The sequence below is a fragment of the Eurosta solidaginis genome, chromosome 3 (assembly GCF_040869045.1).
Source record: "Eurosta solidaginis isolate ZX-2024a chromosome 3, ASM4086904v1, whole genome shotgun sequence".
NCBI classification, from domain to species: domain Eukaryota; kingdom Metazoa; phylum Arthropoda; class Insecta; order Diptera; family Tephritidae; genus Eurosta; species Eurosta solidaginis.
In genome coordinates, this window is record NC_090321.1 from 54,911,215 (window position 1) to 54,934,329 (window position 23,115).

General features: G+C 40.8%; 1 protein-coding gene across 1 annotated transcript; it reads right to left on the reverse strand.

The window, feature by feature from the left end:
• Positions 1 to 8,891: 8,891 nt before the first annotated feature.
• Positions 8,892 to 21,472, reverse strand: LOC137246378 (alpha-amylase 1-like). The gene is made up of 6 exons (XM_067777471.1): positions 21,002 to 21,472; positions 20,415 to 20,921; positions 13,459 to 13,571; positions 11,718 to 13,335; positions 9,251 to 9,297; positions 8,892 to 9,134 (listed from the first exon to the last, which is right to left on the reverse strand). The coding sequence occupies exons 1-6, from the start codon at positions 21,359 to 21,361 to the stop codon at positions 9,053 to 9,055; spliced, it is 2,727 nt and encodes a 908-aa protein (XP_067633572.1). The 5' UTR covers positions 21,362 to 21,472; the 3' UTR covers positions 8,892 to 9,052.
• Between the last annotated feature and the right edge of the window lie 1,643 nt (positions 21,473 to 23,115).

Here is a 23,115-nt window from a genome sequence, read left to right on the forward strand (position 1 = left end):
CCTATAACAATGGGCTTACTTAATTTCCTTAGAGTACTTTTTGCTTGAATTTCCCGCTGGGTTACTTGGCGCACTGTGGATGCTGGTACATTTACCGAAGCAACAGCAGATTTAGCAACAGATGCAAATGTAGGCGTAGCAGAGGCTTGCGACGCAGCATGAGGTGTCACCGCTAGCTTACGCTTAACATTTTTAGTGTCTGCAGCATTACGCACTTTAGATTGGGACGTTGACGTCATTTCACTATCAATAGGTACATCATTGACAGAAGGGGAAGGCAAAATAGTAACGTCATCATTTGTGCTCATTTGAGGTTCTGACTCATTTGCAATTATGTTTTCCTTTATTTTTGAATTTATTGCTTTACACTCTCAGCATTCGCAGCAATAATTTCAGCGATTGTAGGCTGCTTTGGTAGGTTAATAGCTAATTTAGCAACAATGCTACTAAGATTTTTAACCTCAATAGTTAGTGTTGAGAGAGCGGAATCTTTAGCATCAACCTGAGAGCGCAAAGAGCGAACTTCGGCAATAAGATCATCAGATTTCAGCAGTAGATTTTTGTTGTCCTCACGCAATGCATTGACACGTAACAGAATGTGTTCATTCCCTTGCCTTACTTTACTAAGCTCATTAGCAAGAAAAGCAATTTGATGCTTCGGATTATGCACATCTTCACTGACATCAGATATATTATTTGTTTTAAGCGGCAGAGTTGACAGGGGCTGCGAACGTATAGATGAGCGCCTCTCAGCTGAGCAGGCTTTGCAGAAAAAAGGCTTTCCTGAAGAGCAGGAAATCCAAGTCACTCTGAAGCAAACCTACACATTCAAGGTGAAAAAACTCCATACATCCATTGCACTGCACTTTTGGATTCTCACGATTTACTTTTTGACCGCAGTTGTACGGCATATTAAGTATTATCACTCTCTGATTTATGTTTGTGTTATTGTATGTTCGTTGTGCAGAAATTATGATTTGATTGGTATCATTTAATTTATCCAACCTTCACTCTAATAGTATTGCACTTTGCCTTTTTTTATTATTTCTTAAATTTTACCCAAGAGAAAATACGAAAAAAAGACTATAGAGTCATTTTTATTTTATTTTTAAACTCCTAAAGTGTACAAAACACAGAGCGATTAGTAAAACACGTCCGAACAAGATGAGCAAATGTTGTGTTGTTATGTTCACATATGTACATAGAATACTCCTAGGGGTAAAGATGTCTGGTCCGATGGTCTTTGAATTTCACTCTTGGAATAAAACTGAATGAAAAAAAACTTTGTTTGCGTTTTCCCAACAAATTAAATTTTTGGATTGCATCTGCTTACAATAAAACGTCCGATATATATTAAAGTTTGTTCACTAAGGAGATTTACAGCCTCATTTCCTTTGACGATATTATTGTTACGACCATTCACAAATTGTTATCAAATTCCTCCAACGGGAGTCCAAGGAAACTGACAGCTTCAACAGGGGCGGACCATAGGAAGATTGGTGTTATGAGCAAAGGTTCAAAATTACAATTGAAAAGATGGTTGGTGTCATATCGCATGCAGGACATACATTACGTATATCGGGGTTGATTCTGGACAAGTAAGAGTTTAAGGTGTTACAGTATTCAGAGCGAAGTTGGGCCAGGGTGACTCGTGTCTCCCTTGTTAGTGTGCTTTCTTCTTCTGGAAGGTTAGGATATTGCATATTAATAACAGGGTTCACCGGGCGCAAAAGCGTTTACCTATTGTGTTTGAGTTTGGCTTTTGCTTATCTGGATCAAACGGCTGTGTTGGCAGATCCTGGATCTCGTGAAGGATCTGCCCCATGGCAAGATCAAGCAGGTGTTTGCTAGGGTGTCTTGGTTTTTGACTTGAGGATTTTGTTGCGACTTTGTACTTTAGATACAATTTCGGTGGCATGCGCCTTGAAGGTCAAAGTATTATCGAACGTTACCCCTAAGATCTTGGGGTGACTGACAGTTGGTAGTGTGACAACATCGACGTGAACGTTCAATATTTGCGATATCTGTTCCTTCCACGTCGTAAACAGAGTGGCCGTGGATTTTGTCTTTGATAATACCAGGTTGCATTTGTTGAAACTATAAATATCGGGGAGATAGCTGTTTATTTTAGAAACTAATTTATCAATTGAAGAGCCCGGTCCCGTTGCCATAGTCGTGCTGTCGTCGGGATAGAGAGGTTTTCCTGATTTAGTCCGTAATTTATCTTAGTGATTATGGCGTTTACCGCGGTTTTGGTGCTGTGCATTTTGCAGAAGCCATCTTGGTGCATAGCTAGACGAAGATTTGCCGTGAAATGAGGAATCAATACGGTTTCCAATGTATTCGCTACAGGCGAAAGGAGAAATATCGGTCGATATGACTCGCCTTCGTTAGCTGGTCTACCAGGCTTTAGTAGTGGAACTATCCTTGCAATTTTCCATTGTTCGGGAATGACAAAGGACGTCAACGACAGGTTGAAAATGTGCGTTGGGTGCTTTATTCCCTCAGCGCCAAGGTGCTTTAACATTGGCATGGCTATTCCGTCTGGGCCTTTGATTTGGAGGGCTTGGCCTTGTGGATGGCGTGTTTGTGTTTATGTGCCCGTTGTTTATGACGCTATTGTATTCAAAACGATCATCGTTCGTCTGTTTTTAGCACGATTAGCGATACGACAGGCAAAACGATAACAGTCCACTCTTACGTTATCTCGGCATTCTATATTACGAACAGCTGCTGTGTCAGAAGCAAAGGACGAACAAAATTTTACATTTGCTTTCGTGCAGCTGACGAATAACGTAAAGCTAGGCGATAAACGTCAACTTAAGCTTCAGAGTACGATTAGCAGACGATATCGTCAACGCAGGTATCGTTCGTTAACAGAACGACGGCGTTAATCTATCTTATATGTATATACTAGAGGTGTCCTTATTTTTAGAAATATACTTTTTAAAGAGTGCCGGGCCTGATTGTTGTTTTTCTTTTCGGTCTAAAAAACTTACATGCGATCTAAGCACGTTTGATGGACCCGAAAACTGTTTAAAGTTTTTAATATCCTTATATTGGTTTTGCTTGCATATGAGTAACTTTTTTTACGTATACGCCATGACACTGTTTGCATGCGTACCGAGCAGAACTATGCTTAAGGATGTGTTTTATAGGTTTTTAAACAATATTTATATATCGGATCCTATTACAAATTTAGAGCATTAATATGATGCTTACTTAGAGTAAATCATTATTATTGCTTAAACGTGGGGACCTGTTATCATTTGCACATCTCTTATAAATTTCTTAGCTGTTTTCTCAATTTCTCAATATTCACATTTTCTTAGCTGTTGCCAATTTTATCGATTGCAATGACTCATATGATGAAAATGATACACCACATGGCGAACCAGACAGCAATAAAGATGGAAGAGGTTATTGTAGAACAGAAGTGGAATCAATGTCATTTCAACCAAATGCTAATTTTGAAATAAAACACAGCTCTACTCCTGTCACAAAAAGATGTCGGAAGCACTTTATAACTCCGCGTTTGGTAGCTGCATTGGACAATGCGAAAGTATCGGATGCCATGGCAGCTCATATACTAATTGCAGCTGTTGAGGCATTGGATCAGCCAGTAGAAGAATATGCCATCAACTGTTCCACAATTCACCGCCTTCGTCGAGAAAATCGTTTGACAGAGTTCAGTAAAATCTCAGCTGGTTTCTCTGATAAGGTAAGTTGGACTCACTAGTAAGCAGCTTTAAAAATAGTGGTTTTTTTTTAACTCAAAGTTAAGTAAAGATGGAGCATTGATCGCACATTTCGACGGAAGCTGATGCAGGACTTTACAGTATGCAGCAAAGTTGATCGAATTGCAGTGTTGGTCAGTTACAATGGTACAAGTAAATTTCTCGGAGCACCCAAAATAAATTCTTCAACTGGTAAAAATATTGCAGAAGTGGTATATGGAATGGAATCTTATAGATAGAGTAAAAGGGCTAACGTATCACACTACAACTTCGAATACTGGTGTTGACAATGGAGCTGCAGTTTATTTAGAAAAAATTATAGGCCACAATTTACAACAACCACAACCTTGTAGACACCATATATACGAAATTATCGTGCAGTCTTTCAAAACATACTTGGCGCGACCTCTGCATCTGGTTTACTCATATTTGAAAGATTTGCCAAATGTTGGCCAAATTTTAACCAAGAAACATTTTCAAGTGGACTTGATGATGCAAATGTGTTTTCACAAATTACTTCAAATAACTGGAAAGACTTAAAAGACTTTTGTAGTAACCAACTTACTAAATTGCATAGTCGAGAAGATTATAAAGATATACTTCAATAAGCATTGATCTTTCTTGGTGCTAGAAATTTCAATTTCACAACACCCGGCGCTACCAGTCACGCTCGGTGGATGTCCAAAACAATATATTGCTTATAGATATTTAACCTTGCAAAAAGGGAATTCGACGGAGTACGAGATATTTGTATTTTTCTTGTAAATATTTATATAATAGCACGGTTTCCAAGTACAAATTCTATATCAGCACCGCTTCACGATTTTAATTTCATAAAAGATGCGTTAAGTTATTCTGAAATAGATACAAATGTATCTGCCGTTGTTATCAAAAAATAAGAAATCATTTATGGTATATTAACGAACAAACGGTGGCACTATCATTCTTCGGCCCGAATGTGTCACTTTAAGAAAAACGAAATCGGTTGAAAAACTTGATTCAGAGAACCCAGTAGTCGAGTTAAAAAATGGGCGTAGCTATTCAAACTTATCCGCGTTTACTAATTATATTTTGAGTGACTTTGTCTCAGAACGAACGAAGCAATTTTTTGGAAATTTCGGTTTATCTGCGAATTTCATTCATCTTGACCCCTCAGTTTGGGCATCGGCTTTCGATTTTGAAGAAGGCTGGCGCTTTTGCCGCGATCTTTTCATTGTTAAAGATGCCGCTGAAAGAAGGATTAAATTTGTTTAAGATTATTATCGGTTACTTACAAACGATGAGGAAGAGCTGCAATTTGTGCTGCAGTTGGTCGACGAGTACAGAAAACAATATATAAAAAAAAAAAAATCAATATTGTGCCAATAGGTTGATATGTATGAAACTAGGTGTAGTTTTTATAAATGTAAAAGTAAGATAAGAACTATTTAGTGCAGTTGACTGAATTCTACGTTAAAATTACATTTACAAAATTGGCATTTCTATTGTTTCGATTTTAAAAATAATGTGTTATATAAGTATAAAAACGAGTAAAAGCAAATAAAATATCACATCCTGCATGCAATTGAATATAAAACCTTCAAATATATTTCGGTTCCATTGAATGTTATCGGATCGCCCCAAACTTCGCATGTAAATTTTTCAAACCAAAGGGAACAATAATCCGGCCGGCACTCATCAGAAAAACAGATGTAATTTTTGTCGAACAAATAAGAACACCCCTAGTATATATTGCGACGAATAGTAGCAACACTAAGGGATACTATCATCTCTAACCCGATACTAAGCTGTCACTTGTATTTACATAAACAAATCAATCATTATGTATACACATATGTACATACAGCAGCGGAGAGATACTCACAAAAGTATGCAATCATCAGCAAATTAGCTCTCACACATACACATGCATATGTCTAAGATACTCACAAAAGTATGCAAGCATCGGCGAACTAGTAAATTCTAGAAGGAGAAACGCCTAGAAATATGTGAACGACGAAACCGAAGAGTATAAAAGCAGCACAGGCTGAGGCATGAGCAATCAGTTTGATTTAAGCACGCTATTGGTTGCGAAGTATAAGTGTTATTGTGAAGTATTTTCATAGTAGCCTAATAAAGACCATCTTGCATTATTTAATATTGGAGTTATTTATTCAACATTTCAGCGATATGAACGATAGCAGAAGGTTGGAGATAAGAGGAATGTTACTAAATTCGTTACAATATATTTCTTCTGTGGGTGTGTTTCTTACTGAACTCCTCCTAAACGACTGGATCGATTTTGATAAAATTTTGTGTGTGCGTGTCAAAAGGGGTTGAGGATGCTTTATACAACTTGGTCCGGGAAGTGGACCAAGCCGATCTATTCCAAATAATCTTATTTATAGTGCGATTCATTTGAACTTCGGTAAAGGGGTACCTCTTAGACAAACATAATAATTGAGAAGCTTTTCATTCCTTTTCTAAATAAAGTAGTGTATGGGGCGATTTGGTTGAAACTTGGTAAACGAGCACTTTCTTGACTAGCGCATTATTTCAGAAACTTTAAATTCCTGGAAGTGTATCAGGGGCCGACTTATTCTATATAAAACAGCTTAAAGTGCGATTTGCTTGAAATTTGGTATAGGGCTACTTCCTTTCTTTCCGGAAATTGCACCAGGGTCTGATCTATCGTATTAAATCGTATTTATTGTGCGTATACGGAAAATCTTCTTTCTTCCCATCAAGTGTACACGGGACCCATCTATTTAAGCAAATTCTATTCGCTGTTCGATTTTCCTGAAATTTGGTATATACATAGGTAGCCCTTTTCATCATATGCCACTGATAGCTGAAGTTCAGATTCAGTCATTACCCGAAAATTCTATGGCAGTGGACATAATTTAAAAATAATAACATCCGATAAATTCGCGTTCTTGTGCTACATTTGTTGTTGTTGTTGTTGTTGCTGTAGCAGTACTTCGCACCTTCCAATAGATGCGACCAATAATAAATGATCAACAATATCCTCTAACGGAAGTCCAAAGAAACTTGCTCTTTCAACAGGTGTGGACTATAACGAGAGGTGTGTTAAAGGCGTTGGTTCCACAATACAGTTGAAGACATAGCTGGTGTCATGTGGGGATACATTACAAGCAGGACATATGTTTTGTATATCGGGGTTGATTCTGGATAAGTAAGAGTTTAACCTGTTACAGTATCCAGATCGAAGTTTTGCTAGAGTGACTCGTGTTTCCCTAGGGAAGGTGCGTTCCTCTTCTGCTAGTTTTGGGTATTGTTCTTTGAGTACAAGATTCACCGTGCAATTCCTGGCACAGAGTTCCAACGTCTGTTTGTGGAGTTTAATAAGGACCTGCTTATGTTTTTTAGCTTCATACGGCTGTGTTTTCAGGTACCGTATTTCCTAATGTCTAATCCTGGGTATTCAACAGGTACGGTTTGGTTAGCATTTCATTTCTCTCCCTAATGGGGAGTGTTCTGTTGTTGTTGTTGTTGTTGTAGCGATAAGGTTGCTCCCCGAAGGCTTTGGGGAGTGTTATCGATGTGATGGTCCTTTGCCGGATACAAATCCGGTACGCTCCGGTGCCATAGCACCATTAAGGTGCTAGCCCGACCATCTCGGGAACGATTTATGTGGCCACATTAAACCTTCAGGCCATTCCCTCCCTCCCTACCTCCAAGTTCCATGAGGAGCTTGGGGTCGCCAGAGCCTCGTCTGTTAGTGAAACAGGATTCGCCGCGGATAGGTGAGGTTGACAATTGGGTTTGGAGAAGCTATATATTGCGCTGGCAACCTGAAAGGTTGCGCTACACAGCCCCTTGAATCTGGTATTTTAGTCGCCTCTTACGACAGGCATACCTACCGCGGGTATATTCTGATCCCCTAACCCGCTGGGGTGGGGGAGTGTTCTCACCTCATTATGTTCTCACCTCATTATGTACATGGTGTTCTGGGGACATAAGAAGACAACCAGTGGCGGTTCTGAGGGCAGTCTTTGGCAGGCCTGTAGCTTCTTCCCAATTCAGTAGGTTAGGTTAGGTTGAACTGGCCGGTCCATGAGGACCTCACATAGACTGAATAAGTCCGTAGTGTTACCAGAAGTTTGCTTTAACGAAGAAACTGAAAAACCCTATCAAAAACCAGGACCTATGTTATAAAATAACACCGTCCTCTTGGCAAATACTAGAAGCTTCCTAGGATTTAATCCACTTGCTGCTTCTAGATCTGACAACTGTATCCCTCCTAATAGCTGGAGTCTTGGCCTGGCAAGCGCAGGGCAAGAGCACAGAACGTACCCGAGCGTTTCCTCTTCCAGCCCGCACTTCCTACATCTGCTATCACTGACCAAGCCTAATTTAAAGGCATGTGACGCCAGAAGGCAGTGTCCAGTCAGAATACCAGTCATGAGTCTACAGTCCTCTCTTTTTAATGATAGAAGCAACTTTGTTAGTCTAAGGTTGTAAGACCTGCACATAATCTTCGACACTTTACAGGCACGCGCTTGAACCCACGCCTTTCCTGCTTGGTAGATCATGTGCACCTATCGCCTTCGCTTAATTTCGCCCAGTCTAATTGGGACGTCTACGGAGCAAGCTTCAAGGGATGCGCCCTTTTTAGCTAGTTTATCTGCTTTTCATTGCCATCTATTATCATATGCCCTGGGACCCAATATAGATGTATGCTTCTCCCTGTCCCGATTCTCTCCAGGAACTGCTTACACTCTAATACGCATTCAGATGCTGTGGTATGCGAGATTGTTGCCTTAGTTGCTGCTTCACTGTCAATATAAAAGTTAACACGATTGCAACGTGGGCTATTTTCTTCCAGGGTTTCTATCGCTTTGGTTACGGCTACTATTTCTATTTCTATTAAGTAACCCAATTTAATTTGTGCTACACTTAATGTAAGAAAATGCGTATTTATTTATTTAATGTTTTAAATTTAAAGTGAATTTTGTAGACTTTGTTGACTATCTTTTTCCAGTCCTTTTATTATTATTTTATTTTAATTAATTATTTGGATGCAATTAAAATTTTTTTTAATACCAAAGAAGTATAACTTCTCACGTGCGCATATATGTAAGTACACGCACCCACTTCTATTTTTCACTGTTTTTTTTTTTCTTCTTCTTTCAATTTAGATATTAGATATACACTATCAGTTGATCACCATTTGTTGCCATAGAGTACTCATAGTCAATTGCCATTACTCGCACTTTTTTGTCCGCTCAGTTTTACACGAATTGATACTTATGAGGAAATTGAAGATATAAAAAAATAAATAAAATTGCTACACTTTATATTATATCATTCTTTTAAATAAATTGATCTATGTATGTGCTGTAAAAATTGATTAGAATTGTACTGATTAAAATTGGTAAGCTGCATAAATGAATGCTGAAATCGAAAGAATATTAAAAAAATTTCTTGCATTAATGTGTTAATAAATATCTAATATTAATATTCAACGTGGATTGATTGTTGGCGATGATTTCGCCGAAGGAAGTTCGTACCTTTGTGACATTCTTGGCGCATCATTGAAACCGGCTTTTGCGATGACCTGTGGACAAGAAAAATATTTAACCCATTGATTTTCAAATCTAAAGAATAAAAAAATTATTTTGATATTTTCAATTTAAATAATTTAAAATGTGATAGATCAAAAAAAAAAACACACACAAGTAAGGAAGTCTAAGTTTCGGTGAAACCGAACATTACATCCCAGCTGTACACTTGAAATGCTGTTGTTGTTTGTTTTTTGTGCTTAATAGTGTTACAAGGCTGCGAAATCTATATATATAAAAATCAAATTTTGTGTATGTGTATGTGTGTTCGCTATGGAAACGTATTTCCCACACTTCAATCATAATCAAATTTTGGCTATAGGTTCCTTCCATCAACACGAAGGTTTTAGGCTAAAACTAAATTCTATATATAAAAGGGGCACCTCCCTTACAAATGGAATCTTTGGTACTGCATAACTCTGAATATATAGATGCCAGAACATTGAGGAGTTATATGAAGTCAATCCTAACACCACCAAGAAAATGTGGAATTAGGAAAAAGAGGACGTGGCACCTCCTATACAAATGTGATTTTTCAGAACTATGGCTGCCGTACAAACTTAAGTTATTTTAGTACCTAAATTTTGACTGCATTGTTGAGTTGGGCAGTTATTCCGTCAAAAAAAATTTGTTAGCTTCAGTCTATCTACATCTTCTATAAAAATCAAATTCTGTGTGTGTTCCCTATGGAAACGTGTATCCCACACTTTAATCATCACCAAATTTGGCTATAAGTTCCTTCCATCAAGACGAAAGTTTTTCATATTTCAGAATTAAGAATTTCAAATTAAATTTTTTTTTTTGGCTATGCGAAAGAGCAATCTTAGTTCCCATAAATGATCATGTTAACCAAATCAATGATCACATTCAAAACCAAATTCCTGGTATCGACCGACACAGTTAAAGATGAAGATCAAATCTTGAATTATCCAATTGAATTTCTAAACACTTTAGAATCACCTGGATGCCTGCGCATATATTAACTTTGAAAATTGGCTCACCAATCATGCTTCTTCGGAGTTGCGTTAAGAAATTAATGCCGAATATAATCGAAGCAACAATCAGCAGCGGTAAAATCAAAGGTGAAGATGTGCTCATACCACGGATCCCAATGATTCCTACAGATTTGCCATTCAATTTTAAGCTCTTACAGTTTCCTGTACGCCTTGCTTTTGGAATTACAATCAACAAAGCACAAGGGCAATCGCTTACTGTTTAAGGAATTAACAGGATTTAATTTAGAGAGTCTGTGCTTTTCCCATGACCAGCTATATGTGGCTTGTTCTAGAGTTAGAACGCCAAAAATTTGTTTATCTTTAGTCACCTACGCTTGAGGGCTAGTAATTGGGCAAAGGAAATTTTCCGTCTGAATAGGAGCTGCCCACAGATTACAATAACGATTCAATAAATTTAAAGTAATTTCTAATCAATAGGTCACCGCGCAGCGTTGCGCCCGCTACAACAAAAACAGCAGCTAACGTTAGGTTATGTTGGAAAGACGTGATTGAAAACATTCCAATCCTCTATTTCGAAGTAGAATTTATGTATGTATATTGTGAATGCTTTCGACAAGTGCCGGACTTAGGCATATTCGTCCCAACAGATGCCTTCCAAGAAGTCTTCAACAAGTCATTTTCTTTCCCATATGAACTGGAGTAGAAAAGAAAAAACACCGTAAAACTGTTGAAAAAATCGTGCGCCCTAAAATTTAATTAGCCTTGTCTGCCGTTCTGCACATCTGCAAATGAAGTAGTGAATTAAATCTGCTTCTTCTTCATCCTTGTGCATATTCGAACTCGCTGTAAATTTGTTTAATTTAAGAAGGAATCTCGCTCCTTTCATATGGCTATATAGCAACAATCGTAGGGAGCTCTCTACTCCCTTTATACCCATTTAAACAGTAACAGTATCCTATAATTTATGTAGATCAGAATGGCTTTGACTGCTGCAGAGCCAAGTTCCGCTAAACTGGAAAATACGTGTACAAACCAAACATTTTATACATGCCCTAGCCAGATCAGGGCGTCTGCAAAAAAAGATCTCAAAATTGTATATCTCTTCATGTTTGGGGCCCATATCACCGCTATGGTGCACTAAAATTGTCTACTCTTTAGGAACAGCGGCCCACCTTGTGGCTGTTGCTTTACCACGAAAAAACACTACAATGGCTCGGCAGCCCTATACTTCAAAAGAGTGAAAAGCGCGCTTCCGTATTCTTGCATCTCTGAGACTAAAATTTTGAGCTTGTTTTCTGAAGAGAGGATCGACATATCATCATTTGACTGCATTCAGTCGAAGAAACGGGGAATTCATCCCAAATAGATAAGTTATACGTTTTTTTCTGTACTATTGCGACTCTCAAATGAATTCATAGCCATATTTTTTAGAACTTTTTTAAAATTCATCTATCACTTACCCTATTAGTATTATTTGCAATACCCTCAGCAATAGTCTTGATACCAACACCTATAGATTCAAGCGGCGGCACATCGGCTCCATCTACAACTTCCTTCAATGTTTCTTCCACTCCTTTCGCTGTTTCCTTTTGTTTATCCTCAGTTTCTTCTGGCTCATGCGCTGGTGCTGGCTCATCAGCTACTGCTTCTTCATCTTCACCATCCTCTCCGGCTTTGCTTTCTTCATCCGCTTCCTCAGCGTCTGTTGCTGCTGTTTCTCCTTCACTGCCTTCAACACTTGCATCGTGTGCTGCCTCTTCCAGTTTTGCATTCTTGTCTGCGGAACCTTCCAACTCTTCAGTTGAAACATCTTCTTTTGTTACTGCTGCTACTTCTGTTATATTTTCAGCATCTTCTGCATCATCTTCTTTTACTACCTCAGTTGCAGCTTCTTTGGCATCCTCATCACCTACCAATCTTGACCCTACATACACAGCCAATACACCAAATTCTCCTTCATCGCCTAAAGCAATGCTATAAGCATCATTGGCCTCAACATCCGCTTCATCATAATCACTTCCGGCCACAGCTCCCGCCTCTGCCAATACAGCTGGTAACATAATTTGCGTTTTACCCTCTACATTGACTACAATACGCTTGCCTACACAGTCTGTTGCATGTTCGGCATTCACTGCACGTCCACCGCTAATCACATCACAATACACACCACTTGGTAGACATGTCACCACCTCGGCATCATACGTTCTCTCGGCATCGTTGTTAAATGCAAAGAATGCTTTCTCACCGCGACAGAAGGCTATGTGATTTGGTCCATCCGTTTGGAAATTGATAACACCATCCTCCATTTCATCAAGCATACTCACTAACTCTATCATATTTACAATCTGGGGCCAACGGTGCTCACATACCCAACCGGATTCGTGTTCACAGCGACCTGTTGCAGCATCGAAAGTGGGCGAGCGTATTTTTGACGTGGGAGCATTTGGCTTTTCAGGCTCTGCATTGGCTACCGCATCCGCTTCTTCAGCCTGATTTGGGTCAGCGTCTGCCTCATCTACCTCAGCCTTTCCTGATTCAGCCTCCCCTGCTTCAGCATCCCCTGCTTCAGCGCCCTCTTCTTCAGCCCCCCCTGTTCCAGCCATCCCTGCTTCAGCCTCCTCTTCTTCAGCCTCCCCTGTTTCAGTCTCTTCTCTTCCTACACCATCTGCGTCATTTTCCACTTCCCCATCTGCCACAATTTCTACATCATCTTTTGGCTCCGCCTCCATTGCATCTCGCTCCTCCATTGGCGGTCCTTGTTCTGGTTGTTGTGCTGTAAAATAGTATGAGCTCATAATCCGTTTAACTCGTCCGTATGGATGCGCCAACATGAATGCTGTAGCCATAATATACTTTCTTGGTTGTTTGTAAGAAAGTAGGCGATTAGCTCCCAAAAGTTTGGCATCTCTTTGGCCATCATGACTGTCAACAAATACGAGCGCTTGCTGATGTTGCAGGAAGCCCATCGCTGGACCCCAATTTATTAATGAGCTAAGCGGTGCTTTACCATTAATTATGTTAGCCAATTCGGCGGCGTATAAATAATCGGTAACTAGGCCATAGCTGGAGTATTCCGTTCTGAAAGATGAAGATGAAAGGTAGGCGAAGTTACAACAACTCTTTGATATAATGAGCTTGAAAGAATTTGAAATGATAACCGAATGACAAAGATTATAAAAATGAAATGCTTAGCTTACTTACTTTGAAATTGAGTCTACTCCTATATCAACAACGTTTTGGTAGACGAATGGGCGGGCATTTGCTGGGAAATCAAACTCTTCGCTATTCAGATTTTTTATGCCATTAAAAAGTAACTGGAAATCGAGAAAAGAAGAAATGTGAAAGTTAAAAATAAATGTGCAAGCTCTGAGTAAAATAGACAAAGCAGTTCCAACCCCAGGTATTCAAACCTTGTCTACCTAATGCCTTAGAAAATTCAGATAATGAAACCAAAACAGGTCTCCCCATGATACTTTTAAAGTTTGGCTTCAGGCCCATTCCGTTGAAAAATACTGGTAACTCTTTCATGAAATACTTTATGCCCGCCCAACATTGGGAGACCTCGCAAGCTTGGGACTCTTGCAACATAGATTTTCTTCATTAGGAAGGGTTTTTTATAAGCGGTAACCTATTTTCAGCCCCACAAAGTATCGGCGGTCGAACTAAGGATCAATGTTAAACTCAATAGCCTCCGAAAAAATTTTGTGCCGAGATTATACACCAATATTCGTCGTGCTCATTTTAATTTATCCGAAAAATTGGCGGGATGGGACCAAAAAAATTGTTTTAAAGAAACTTGTTTCTAAATTTATGATGTAGTTTTGCCCGCCACTTGAACTCAGGATCGTCGGTGTGGTAGGCGGAGCACGCTAACTTCATTAATTTTTCTCCTTCATTTTACAATAAGTGCACGGGGAGGGCTCCTCATAACAAACCAGAGCTCTTGATTGTGCCTCTGAAACATTATCTCAACAAACTCTAGGGTACCTGTCTACACTCTTTAAACTTATGAGAATAAAGCTGAGACCTAAAAAGTTCCTCTGGTGATATTGCTAAAAGTTTCAGGCCCATTCTCAATAGGCATTCTAAGAATATTGGATGTTGTATAACGAGACAACTAAATGACTCATGCGAGCTTAGCATTGGGAGATATCGAAATCTTAACATAGGAGCACTACTTACTGGCTGTCATTCTGATGCGCAGAGTTTTTTATTAGGAAGCAATAACCTATTTTCCACCCCAAAAAATGTGCAGAATAGGACTTCAGATCGAAGCTTCCCTCACGCTTTCTTTTCGATTTCGCAATAACTCCACTAAGAAGGCTACTCATCACAAAGCCGAGTACTTGATGCTGCTTCTGAAGGCATTGACTTAGGCACATTCTCACAACGAATTCTAGGAAACCTACGGTTGAAGAAAGGGGACTGAACTTTATGTAATAATTAATTCATAAAATCGCTTGTGGGCGCCCAATACTGAGAGATTTCGAAATCTTGGGACTACTGTAACATGCGATTTCTACTTGCTGCCTGTTGTGTTGAAAAGCAGAATTTTTTTATAAAGAACTTTGGTTTTCATAAGCAAAAAAATGCTTTTTAATCCTACAAAATGGCGATGCCAGATTGTTAACTTCAGTGCCCGGAAGGAATTTGATTTGCACCCATTATATAGTTTCTGGAATAGCTGGTGCCACATCCCAAAAGCATGCGACGTTACGATATTATCTTCATATTCCTAATGCCAAAAATACTGCTCACTTGAGATGCTGCTCACTTTAGATTAACATTTCATTCGTCTTTTTCCTTCAGCACACCTACTCAGAAGGCGGCTCTTCTTAAAGAAGAGCATGTGGTGGGATTTCGTGAATCATGATTTCAAGCTCATCCTATCAATAGGATATCTCTGGACTAAGGAAGGAGACGGGATTACGTGTAACAAAAAAATCATGAATTGGCGCCCAACATTGGGAAATATCGAAATCTGCGGTATCCTCTGCAACACATAAGCATTATTCAGCGATCAGTTGCTAAGAAGCTTTAATTTTGCAAAGCTATTACCTTCTTCAACCCTGGCTGCTTTTTGGCACGACTGCGCAAAATTTTCACCTAGTCCTAGAACTGATTTATGGCGAACGAAAACTTGTTCGCCATCGATAAATATTCAGACATCTACTTTCCCCAGATTAGGTATTGCATGAGAGTGTCTGTTCTAGGAGAGTCTAACCCTACGTATAATTGCCTCAAATCTTCATAAGATTAGGAATATCTAAGTATCAGCGTCAAAGCAAGATCCCAGGCAACTTTCACTCCGCTCCGCTAGGAACTTGCAATCTGCTCTTGTGCATGTGAACATTGGGTCAGCTAAGTTAACGCTGCACAAAAATTTTCTTTGAAGCATGGCAAAATGCTTTCGAGCGGAAAAGATTAAATATACGCCCCAAGATCAAAAAAGACCTTTCCTGCTGAAACAGCATGGAGAATGATGAGGTGGAATCATCGACTCATTTCATGCTGCATTGTCCATTGTCTTTTCAGAACTAGAGGAAAGTATTTAGGCATAGATTTACTTGGAGCCACCGGACTGATTCATTCAAGGTCGAGAATGATGAGGTGGAATCATCGAGTCACATCATGCTTCATTGTCCGTCTCTTTTCAGAACAAGAAGAAAGTATTTAGGCATAGATTTACTTGAAGCCGCCCGGAGGATTCACTCAAGGACGACATGAGACATATTTGAAACTATATTCCTATATTTTTGACCTGAGCTATACGGCGAGTTTGGCCTCAAAAAGGATCTTCGGGGGAGAAGGAGTGGGCGAAGAGCAGAAATCTCAATTTTTACAGAAGATTTCAAAGTGAATTGCGGCATGGTAGTTAATGTTTTCTCTAAGCAGCTTTAGGGATCTCATTCAGTATTTCCCAGAAATTTCGGCGAGGACGACAAAAAAAAATAGTCCCGCAGTACCTATGATATTTCCCAAACCTATCACACATTAGGTTTCGAACCTTGTGCAGTTATATGCTCTTGAAAGTTGCTCCGTAAATGGTAGCAGCAGTTTCATTGACCGAACCCAATGGTGCGACTTTAGTATTGATTGTTTGATTGATTGATTTTTTATTAAAGTTCGAATCTTGCTTTAGGGTAGGCAGCTAATGTTTGGGCTTATCGTAGCGATACTCCTTGAAGGTTTTGAGGAATGTTATCGTTGTTGATGGTCCTTTGCCAGATATAGATCCGGAACATCCCGGTAACAAGCACCATTGAGGTGCAAGATGTACATTTCGGAAACGATTTAATATCGCCACATTAAACCTTCTAGGCCATCCCGCCCCACAGCCTCTATTTTGCATGAAGAACTCGGATTCGCCAGAGCCTCGGCTGCTAAAGAAACAAGTTCAGAGTTCGGTTGGATAAGTTATAAACTGCGCTGGCATCCCCTTGAATCAGTTGTGTATTTAAATCCCACTTACGACAGGCATACCTGCCGAGGGTGTATTCTAAGCCCCTAACCTGCTGGGGCACCTAATCGAAGTAGTCAGTGTTTGGTCAAACGCTATCATTCCCAATAATGTAGCTGAGCGGTAAAAAGCTTGCACTTACGTCGTTTTTCCTCATAGGAGGGTAGCGAGATGTCGGTTACAAATTATTGCCAACACCCCCCCCAATCAATGCTCTGCGGACTTCCCTGTTGGTTGCTTTGTAGACAGAGAATATTTTAAGCAATACTTCAACGTAGTTTTCATGATACTGAGCTGCCTCGGAAAGTGTGGTTTACCACACTAAGGGGCTCTGATAAAGAAGACAGTATTTTTGCTATTTTTGATATAAGCCACTGAGCCTGCTTTGTCGGGCATATAGTCGTATAACCAAGACGAATAACTAAGTACCTTATGTAGATAAAGAAGAGAGAAACCGCAAAGAAGGAAACCGAATGTGCTTGAAGCGATGCGGTGAGAGAGCCCTCCCAGGGACGTGAGGCAGATTAGCTGTCACAACGATACATGTCCTGGAAAAACCGGTGAAGGAGACTTAAACACAATTGACGGTTCCGAAAGGCATCAGTTATAAAATTTGTCCGCAATGTTATATGCCTATTGTTAAGGCTAACAAAAACCCGCAGACTTTAGGGTTCAGTGTGTGAAAATCCCGGCCATTCGAAGGTCGGGCTGGTACCAGAAAGACTAATTTCCGGCAAAGGTTTGTCTATATCCGTAATGCTCCAACCTTCTGGTATCATTTTTGCAATAACGAGAACGACAACTTGCTTTACAACGGAAATAGGCAGCCTTGTCAGATCTCGATCCCCGATGTAACACTAGTGTCAGAAAGACTGCTGCTGACCGCTGTGGATTGGAGAGTCATAGAGGATCTGACTGGCAGCGATCACAACTACATCACTTTCCACCTAAATGATCCCGGTCAGAGGCAGATTCCGAACGGGCCACGTAGAACAAAAGCATGGGACGCATCCAAGGTCGACTCTGCCACGTTCTCCGCATCAGTACTGGGCGATGCCCGATGGATAATCAACAACTCCAGTCCGACGGAAGAGACGGTTGAAAAGACAATGAGCTATCTTCGCCACGCTTGCAACCTCTCTATGCCACGGAGGGGAGTGTGGAGGGGTAAAAAGCAGGTATACTGGTGGAATAGCAAAATCGCGGAGCTGCGGAAAATATGCCACAGGATGCGAAGGCTAGCAACTCGCGCGCGCGGCAGGCCTGAGGCTCTAGAAAAGTCGGAAGCATACAAAGGAGCGAAGAAAGCTCTTAGTGCTGCCATTAAGCAAAGCAATCTTAAGTGCTGGAAAGCGCTTTGCGAAGAATTGGATCGAGACCCCTGGGGGAAGGGATATAAGATAGTAATGAAGAAGTTCCGTCCGCCAAACCATCTGATGGACGAGAACCAAATAAGGAACATTGTGGATGGCGTATTTCCCACCCAACTGCCTAGGGAGGGCGGGTACGTTACCCATGAAGATCGCAACGTGGAACCATTCCAAGAAGAAGAGCTTAAAACTGCCGTGCGAACTATGAAACCTAGGAAAGCATCTGGGCCTGACGGAATACCCGCGGAGGCAATTAGACTAACTGCAAATAACTGCCCAGAACTTATGTTGCACATGTACAACAAATGTCTCGAAGAAAGAACTTTCCCCACCATATGGAAGACAGCACGACTGGTTCTCATTCCAAAAGGGAAAGGAGATCCCAACTCTCAATCATCCTACCGTCCCCTATGTATATTGGACACAGCAGGGAAATTGATGGAGAGTCTCCTGAAGCAACGCCTCACCAGAGCGTTACAGGACGCCGGAGGACTGTCGCCCAGACAGCATGGTTTTCGGAGGGGGCACTCCACAATCGATGCCATAGCAGAAGTTATAGACGTAGTCAAGAAAGCCGAGAAAGCGTGCCACAGAGCAAGACCTATAGTATTGCTGGTCACGCTGGACGTCAAAAACGCTTTTAACTCAGCTAGCTGGGAGGACATGCTTGAGGCACTAGAAAGCACTTTCAAAGTTCCGCAATATTTGTTAGAAATTTTAAGGGACTACCTAAGAGAGAGGTATCTAATATATGAAAGTACTCACGGTCAAAAAAAGGTAAAAATAAAAAAAAAAGTAAAAAAAACAGGTGGAGCAGCCCAGGGTTCGGTACTAGGTCCCGATCTCTGGAATATAACTTACGACAGTCTTCTTCGATTAGACATGCCAGAAAGCACCTTCCTCGTTGCCTTTGCAGACGACGTGGCAGCTGTGATAACAGCACCAAGCTGCGAGCTGGCACAGCTAAAATTAAACCAGGTCATGCGTAATGTAAATAGGTGGATGGCTGAGCACGGTCTCCAGTTAGCAACAGCCAAAACGGAGATCGTCATCCTCACAAAGAGACGTATTCCCACTACCAGGAACATGATGGTTGGGGACCAGCCAATAGAAACACTCGCTTCAACGAAATATCTGGGAGTGAGGTTAGACAGCAAACTCAACTTCTCGGATCACATACGAGGGGCCTGCGAAAGAGCTGCGCGCATAATAGCGCAGTTGAGTAGATTAATGGCAAACACAGGTGGCCCAAAGCCATGCACAAGGAAGTTGCTTGCATCAGTCTCGGATTCTATACTCTTATATGGTGCAGAAATCTGGGTGAACGCAATGAAATACCGGAATAACCGAGTCGCCCTCATCTCGGTCCAACGCAGAGGGGCGCTGCGAATATCTTCGGCTTACCGCACGGTATCAGCTGAAGCTGTCCTGGTCGTTGCGGGAACCATACCGATATATCTTCTCGTTGAGGAAAGAAAAACAATATATGACAACGGATCGCAAGCAAGTAGAGCTGCTGTTGCCATGCAGGCGCGAGAAGAATCGATCCGACGCTGGCAAGATCAGTGGAGCAACAGCATCGCAGGAAAGTGGACTAGGGAACTAATCCCTGAACTGAATCCATGGTTGAAGCGACCGCACGGAGAGGTAGACTTTTACCTGACCCAGTTTCTAACGGGACACGGTTACTTCCGCAAATACCTACACAGAATGGGTAAGATTGATAGCCCGAACTGCCTGTACTGTTTGAAAATAGACGATGTACGCCAAACCTTCTTCGAATGCAGGCACTTCTCCCATCAGCGAAGGGGGGTAGAAGAGGTACTTGGCGACCTATCCCCGGGCAGTGTCATTAATAACATGACCTGTCGAAGAGACAGATGGGATACGGTCAGCACATATGTGAGGCATATACTTACCAGTAAACGAGAAGACGGATGCCTAGCCCTTTAGCGTGAGAGTAGCCATAGAGCTCACGTAGCGTGCACCCGTACGCGAAGTAATGCTAAACGCGGTCCCAGGTACGGGGATTTGCGCGGGCCGTGGGAGGTTAGGTTTTAGTGGGTAGGCCTTCATGGAAGAAGGGAGTCCTACACGCGGAGAGTCTCGCAGTGAGGCTTAAATATCCCGGTCAGTGCATAAAGCATTTCCTCCTTCCACGAAACACAAAAAAAAAAAAAAAAAAACCCTTGTCAGAAAGTTTTACGTAGCGCGCATGAAATTGTTACTCGTTCACCGGACGAGGTTCATCTCTGCTCTATTAGGACACTTTTCTTCACAATCTCTACACAGGACTATAAATTTAACAACACCGTCGACACACTTACCTTAATATCAATTGGCCAAATATATTTAGCGTTATCCACACGAAAACCTGCCACGCCCAAATCCACCAAACGATTAAGAAAATCTGTCAAACTAGAGCGCACATCCAAACGAGAAAGATTCAAATCAGGCCAACTATTCAGCGCACAATTGCGCACCACATGACCGTCCATATAATTATCCATATTACATGGTGTATTAAAATGGTTACGCGTGAAAGGAAATGCTGGAAAATCTAAAGAGCTTGCATTGGCGGTGGAACCAGCGTAACCTTCAAGCAAGCGCTGACCGCTAGCAGTTTCCTCATCATAAGCGCCAGCCACATGATTCAATACAACATCAACATAAACGCGTACACCAGCCGTATTACAAGCGCGTGCCATTTGCACGAACTCTGCTTCATCGCCAGAACGCGAGGCTATTTGAAAGGACAGCGGTTGATAACGCTCCCACCATGGATTTTCAATACCTGCGGATTTCGCAACCAAATGCTCGGTGACGGGTGAGACCTAGTGAGGGTTAGTGATTGGTGAGTAAAAAAAAAGTACAAAAAAACAAGAATTCTGAACGCGCGTGCTATGCGCCGCACCTGCACGCCAGCATATCCATGTGGACCCAAAAATTCTTCACATTCCTTCGCTATATCGACGAATTTCCATTCAAAAAGTTGCACAATCCCTGTGCGATTCGGTAGAAAATACGTGCGCGTATGATCGAGTAGTGTTTGTGAGGGCTCCTCACTTTGCAGCCTACCGCTGCCACCATCATTTGTATCAAGAGCGATAGCCCTGGCCACGCTGACTAAGTATAATAAGAGTAGCATTTGCAATGCGTGTGCTAAGTAACGCGTCGGCAATGAATAACTCACACGCGCGAGCGGTTCGAATGCAGGCGCGCCTTTGGCTGCGCTACCCAACGCGCTTCCAACCGCTTGCCGCTTTGCGTTCATTATGTTTTTATATGTTAAATGACTCGATTTATTTTTATTACAAATGGAAACTGTAGTGCGTGCTGCTTTGCACTTAGAAAAAACGAGTTGTAATATGCGCGCGCCAAACACTTCCGCTTCGATAACTTTGTTGTATGAGTTCAGCGTCGATACTAACTTTAGGTCACGCGCTTGATATATGAACTGGTATATTTGGAAATATCACTTTATTTACGCTATGTGCATTGTCTAAGTGTCACTAGAAAAGGCTATAATTTTTTCGCTTTTGTTTTTTGTGCATGTAATTTAGACAGATTGCTCGCGCTTACATGCCATTGAACGCAGCACGCGAATATAAAATATTTATATTTGTATCACGCGCGCGGCAGTGCTAACTGACGCTTCTTTGTTTTTATTTTAAAACATTTGCGTTTGTTGAGTCAAAATATTGCGCTCAGTGTCACTTTCTATTCTTCATCAGAATCAGGCATATGACCATCTAAATTCAACAAACTCTACACCTATCCACTCATACTTAGGCGCTTTCCATTTTCGGCTCAACTGCTTGGCTTCTTTATGCGCTGTGCCGCTTGTTGCATGTCTACCGCAACTCAAGCGTATTCATTAAGCTCTTTAGCTGTTTGCTTCCACCTCTTCTCACACTGTCTGCACTTCTTTCATGCTCACTCACAATTTTTCTGCACAATCTCTATCTTTTCCTGTTCGCCATCTGGTGCTCGTGTACAAATCCGCTTTTAACTTATCCTCTGTCAGCTGTCCAGTCGCTTTCCGCCGCTCGTCAGTTCATTACTCAAACCAAATCATATTTACATAGGAAACTGCCTTCCCTTTTGCTCTATCTTTCCCTTTTGCCTTGTTTTATGCCACATAATATATGACTTTTATTACACAAATAGCAACCGTATGCTTCATACTAATCGCCATCGTTTGGGGACTATGGTTTTTTGTTTTTGTTTTATAAAGCGATAATGCAATTTGTGGCGTGCTTTTTGAAAGGATATTTAATGGAATTCCTCTTAGATTTGGTTGGCAAATTAGTTTTTAATTATTTTAGCGGAAATTTATATTAGTTGACTATGCAGCAAAAGCTGGTGGAAAAGTTGCAACTTTGAGCAAATATTTTTATTGGGTCAGATCACACATCTTACTTACAACATATAACTAGCAATGGAAAGCCGTTATATATTGTAACGAATTTAGTGCAATTCCGCTTATTTGCAGCCTTGTACTAATGTTCGAATCACCTAACTGTTGAACAAATAACTCCACTATTCAATAATACAAAATGGCCTTTATTAAATTACTTCACAAGAACACTTCTACTGCTCAACAGATAGCGTTCTTAAATCGAACTGAATTGTCGTGCCTCAGCTGCTGCTGCTTTTGTACTTTTTGGTTTCCTCGTTGACATATTTCTAGGCGTTTCTATTTCTAGAATTTGCTACCAGCTATACAATTACCAGCTATAACATAACTACAGATGCACGTTATAGCTTCTCATATGCGCGTGTATATGTTGGTGATACTTCCACAGATAATTGCCTACTTTTGGGAGCATATCAGATGAGATATATGCATGTATTTGTGCGTCTCTCTCCGCTGCGTGTACGTACATATATGTAGACATAATGATTGATTCGTTTATGTTGATACAAGTGACTGTTTGTTTTATTGTTGTTGTGGCTTTATTTACTTAGTATCAGATTAGTGATGTGAGTATAACTTAGTGTCACTAATATTCGTCACAATATCTT

Excerpts from the sequence above, each read along its gene's own strand:
- LOC137246378 (XM_067777471.1), bottom strand. The coding sequence starts at position 21,361 with ATGAACGCAAAGCGGCAAGCGGTTGGAAGCGCGTTGGGTAGCGCAGCC. Across the intron at positions 20,922-21,001 it reads ATGGATATGCTGGCGTGCAG|GTCTCACCCGTCACCGAGCA; the intron begins GTGCGGCGCATA and ends AACCCTCACTAG. Across the intron at positions 9,298-11,717 it reads TTGCAAATAATACTAATAGG|GTCATCGCAAAAGCCGGTTT; the intron begins GTAAGTGATAGA and ends TCTTGTCCACAG.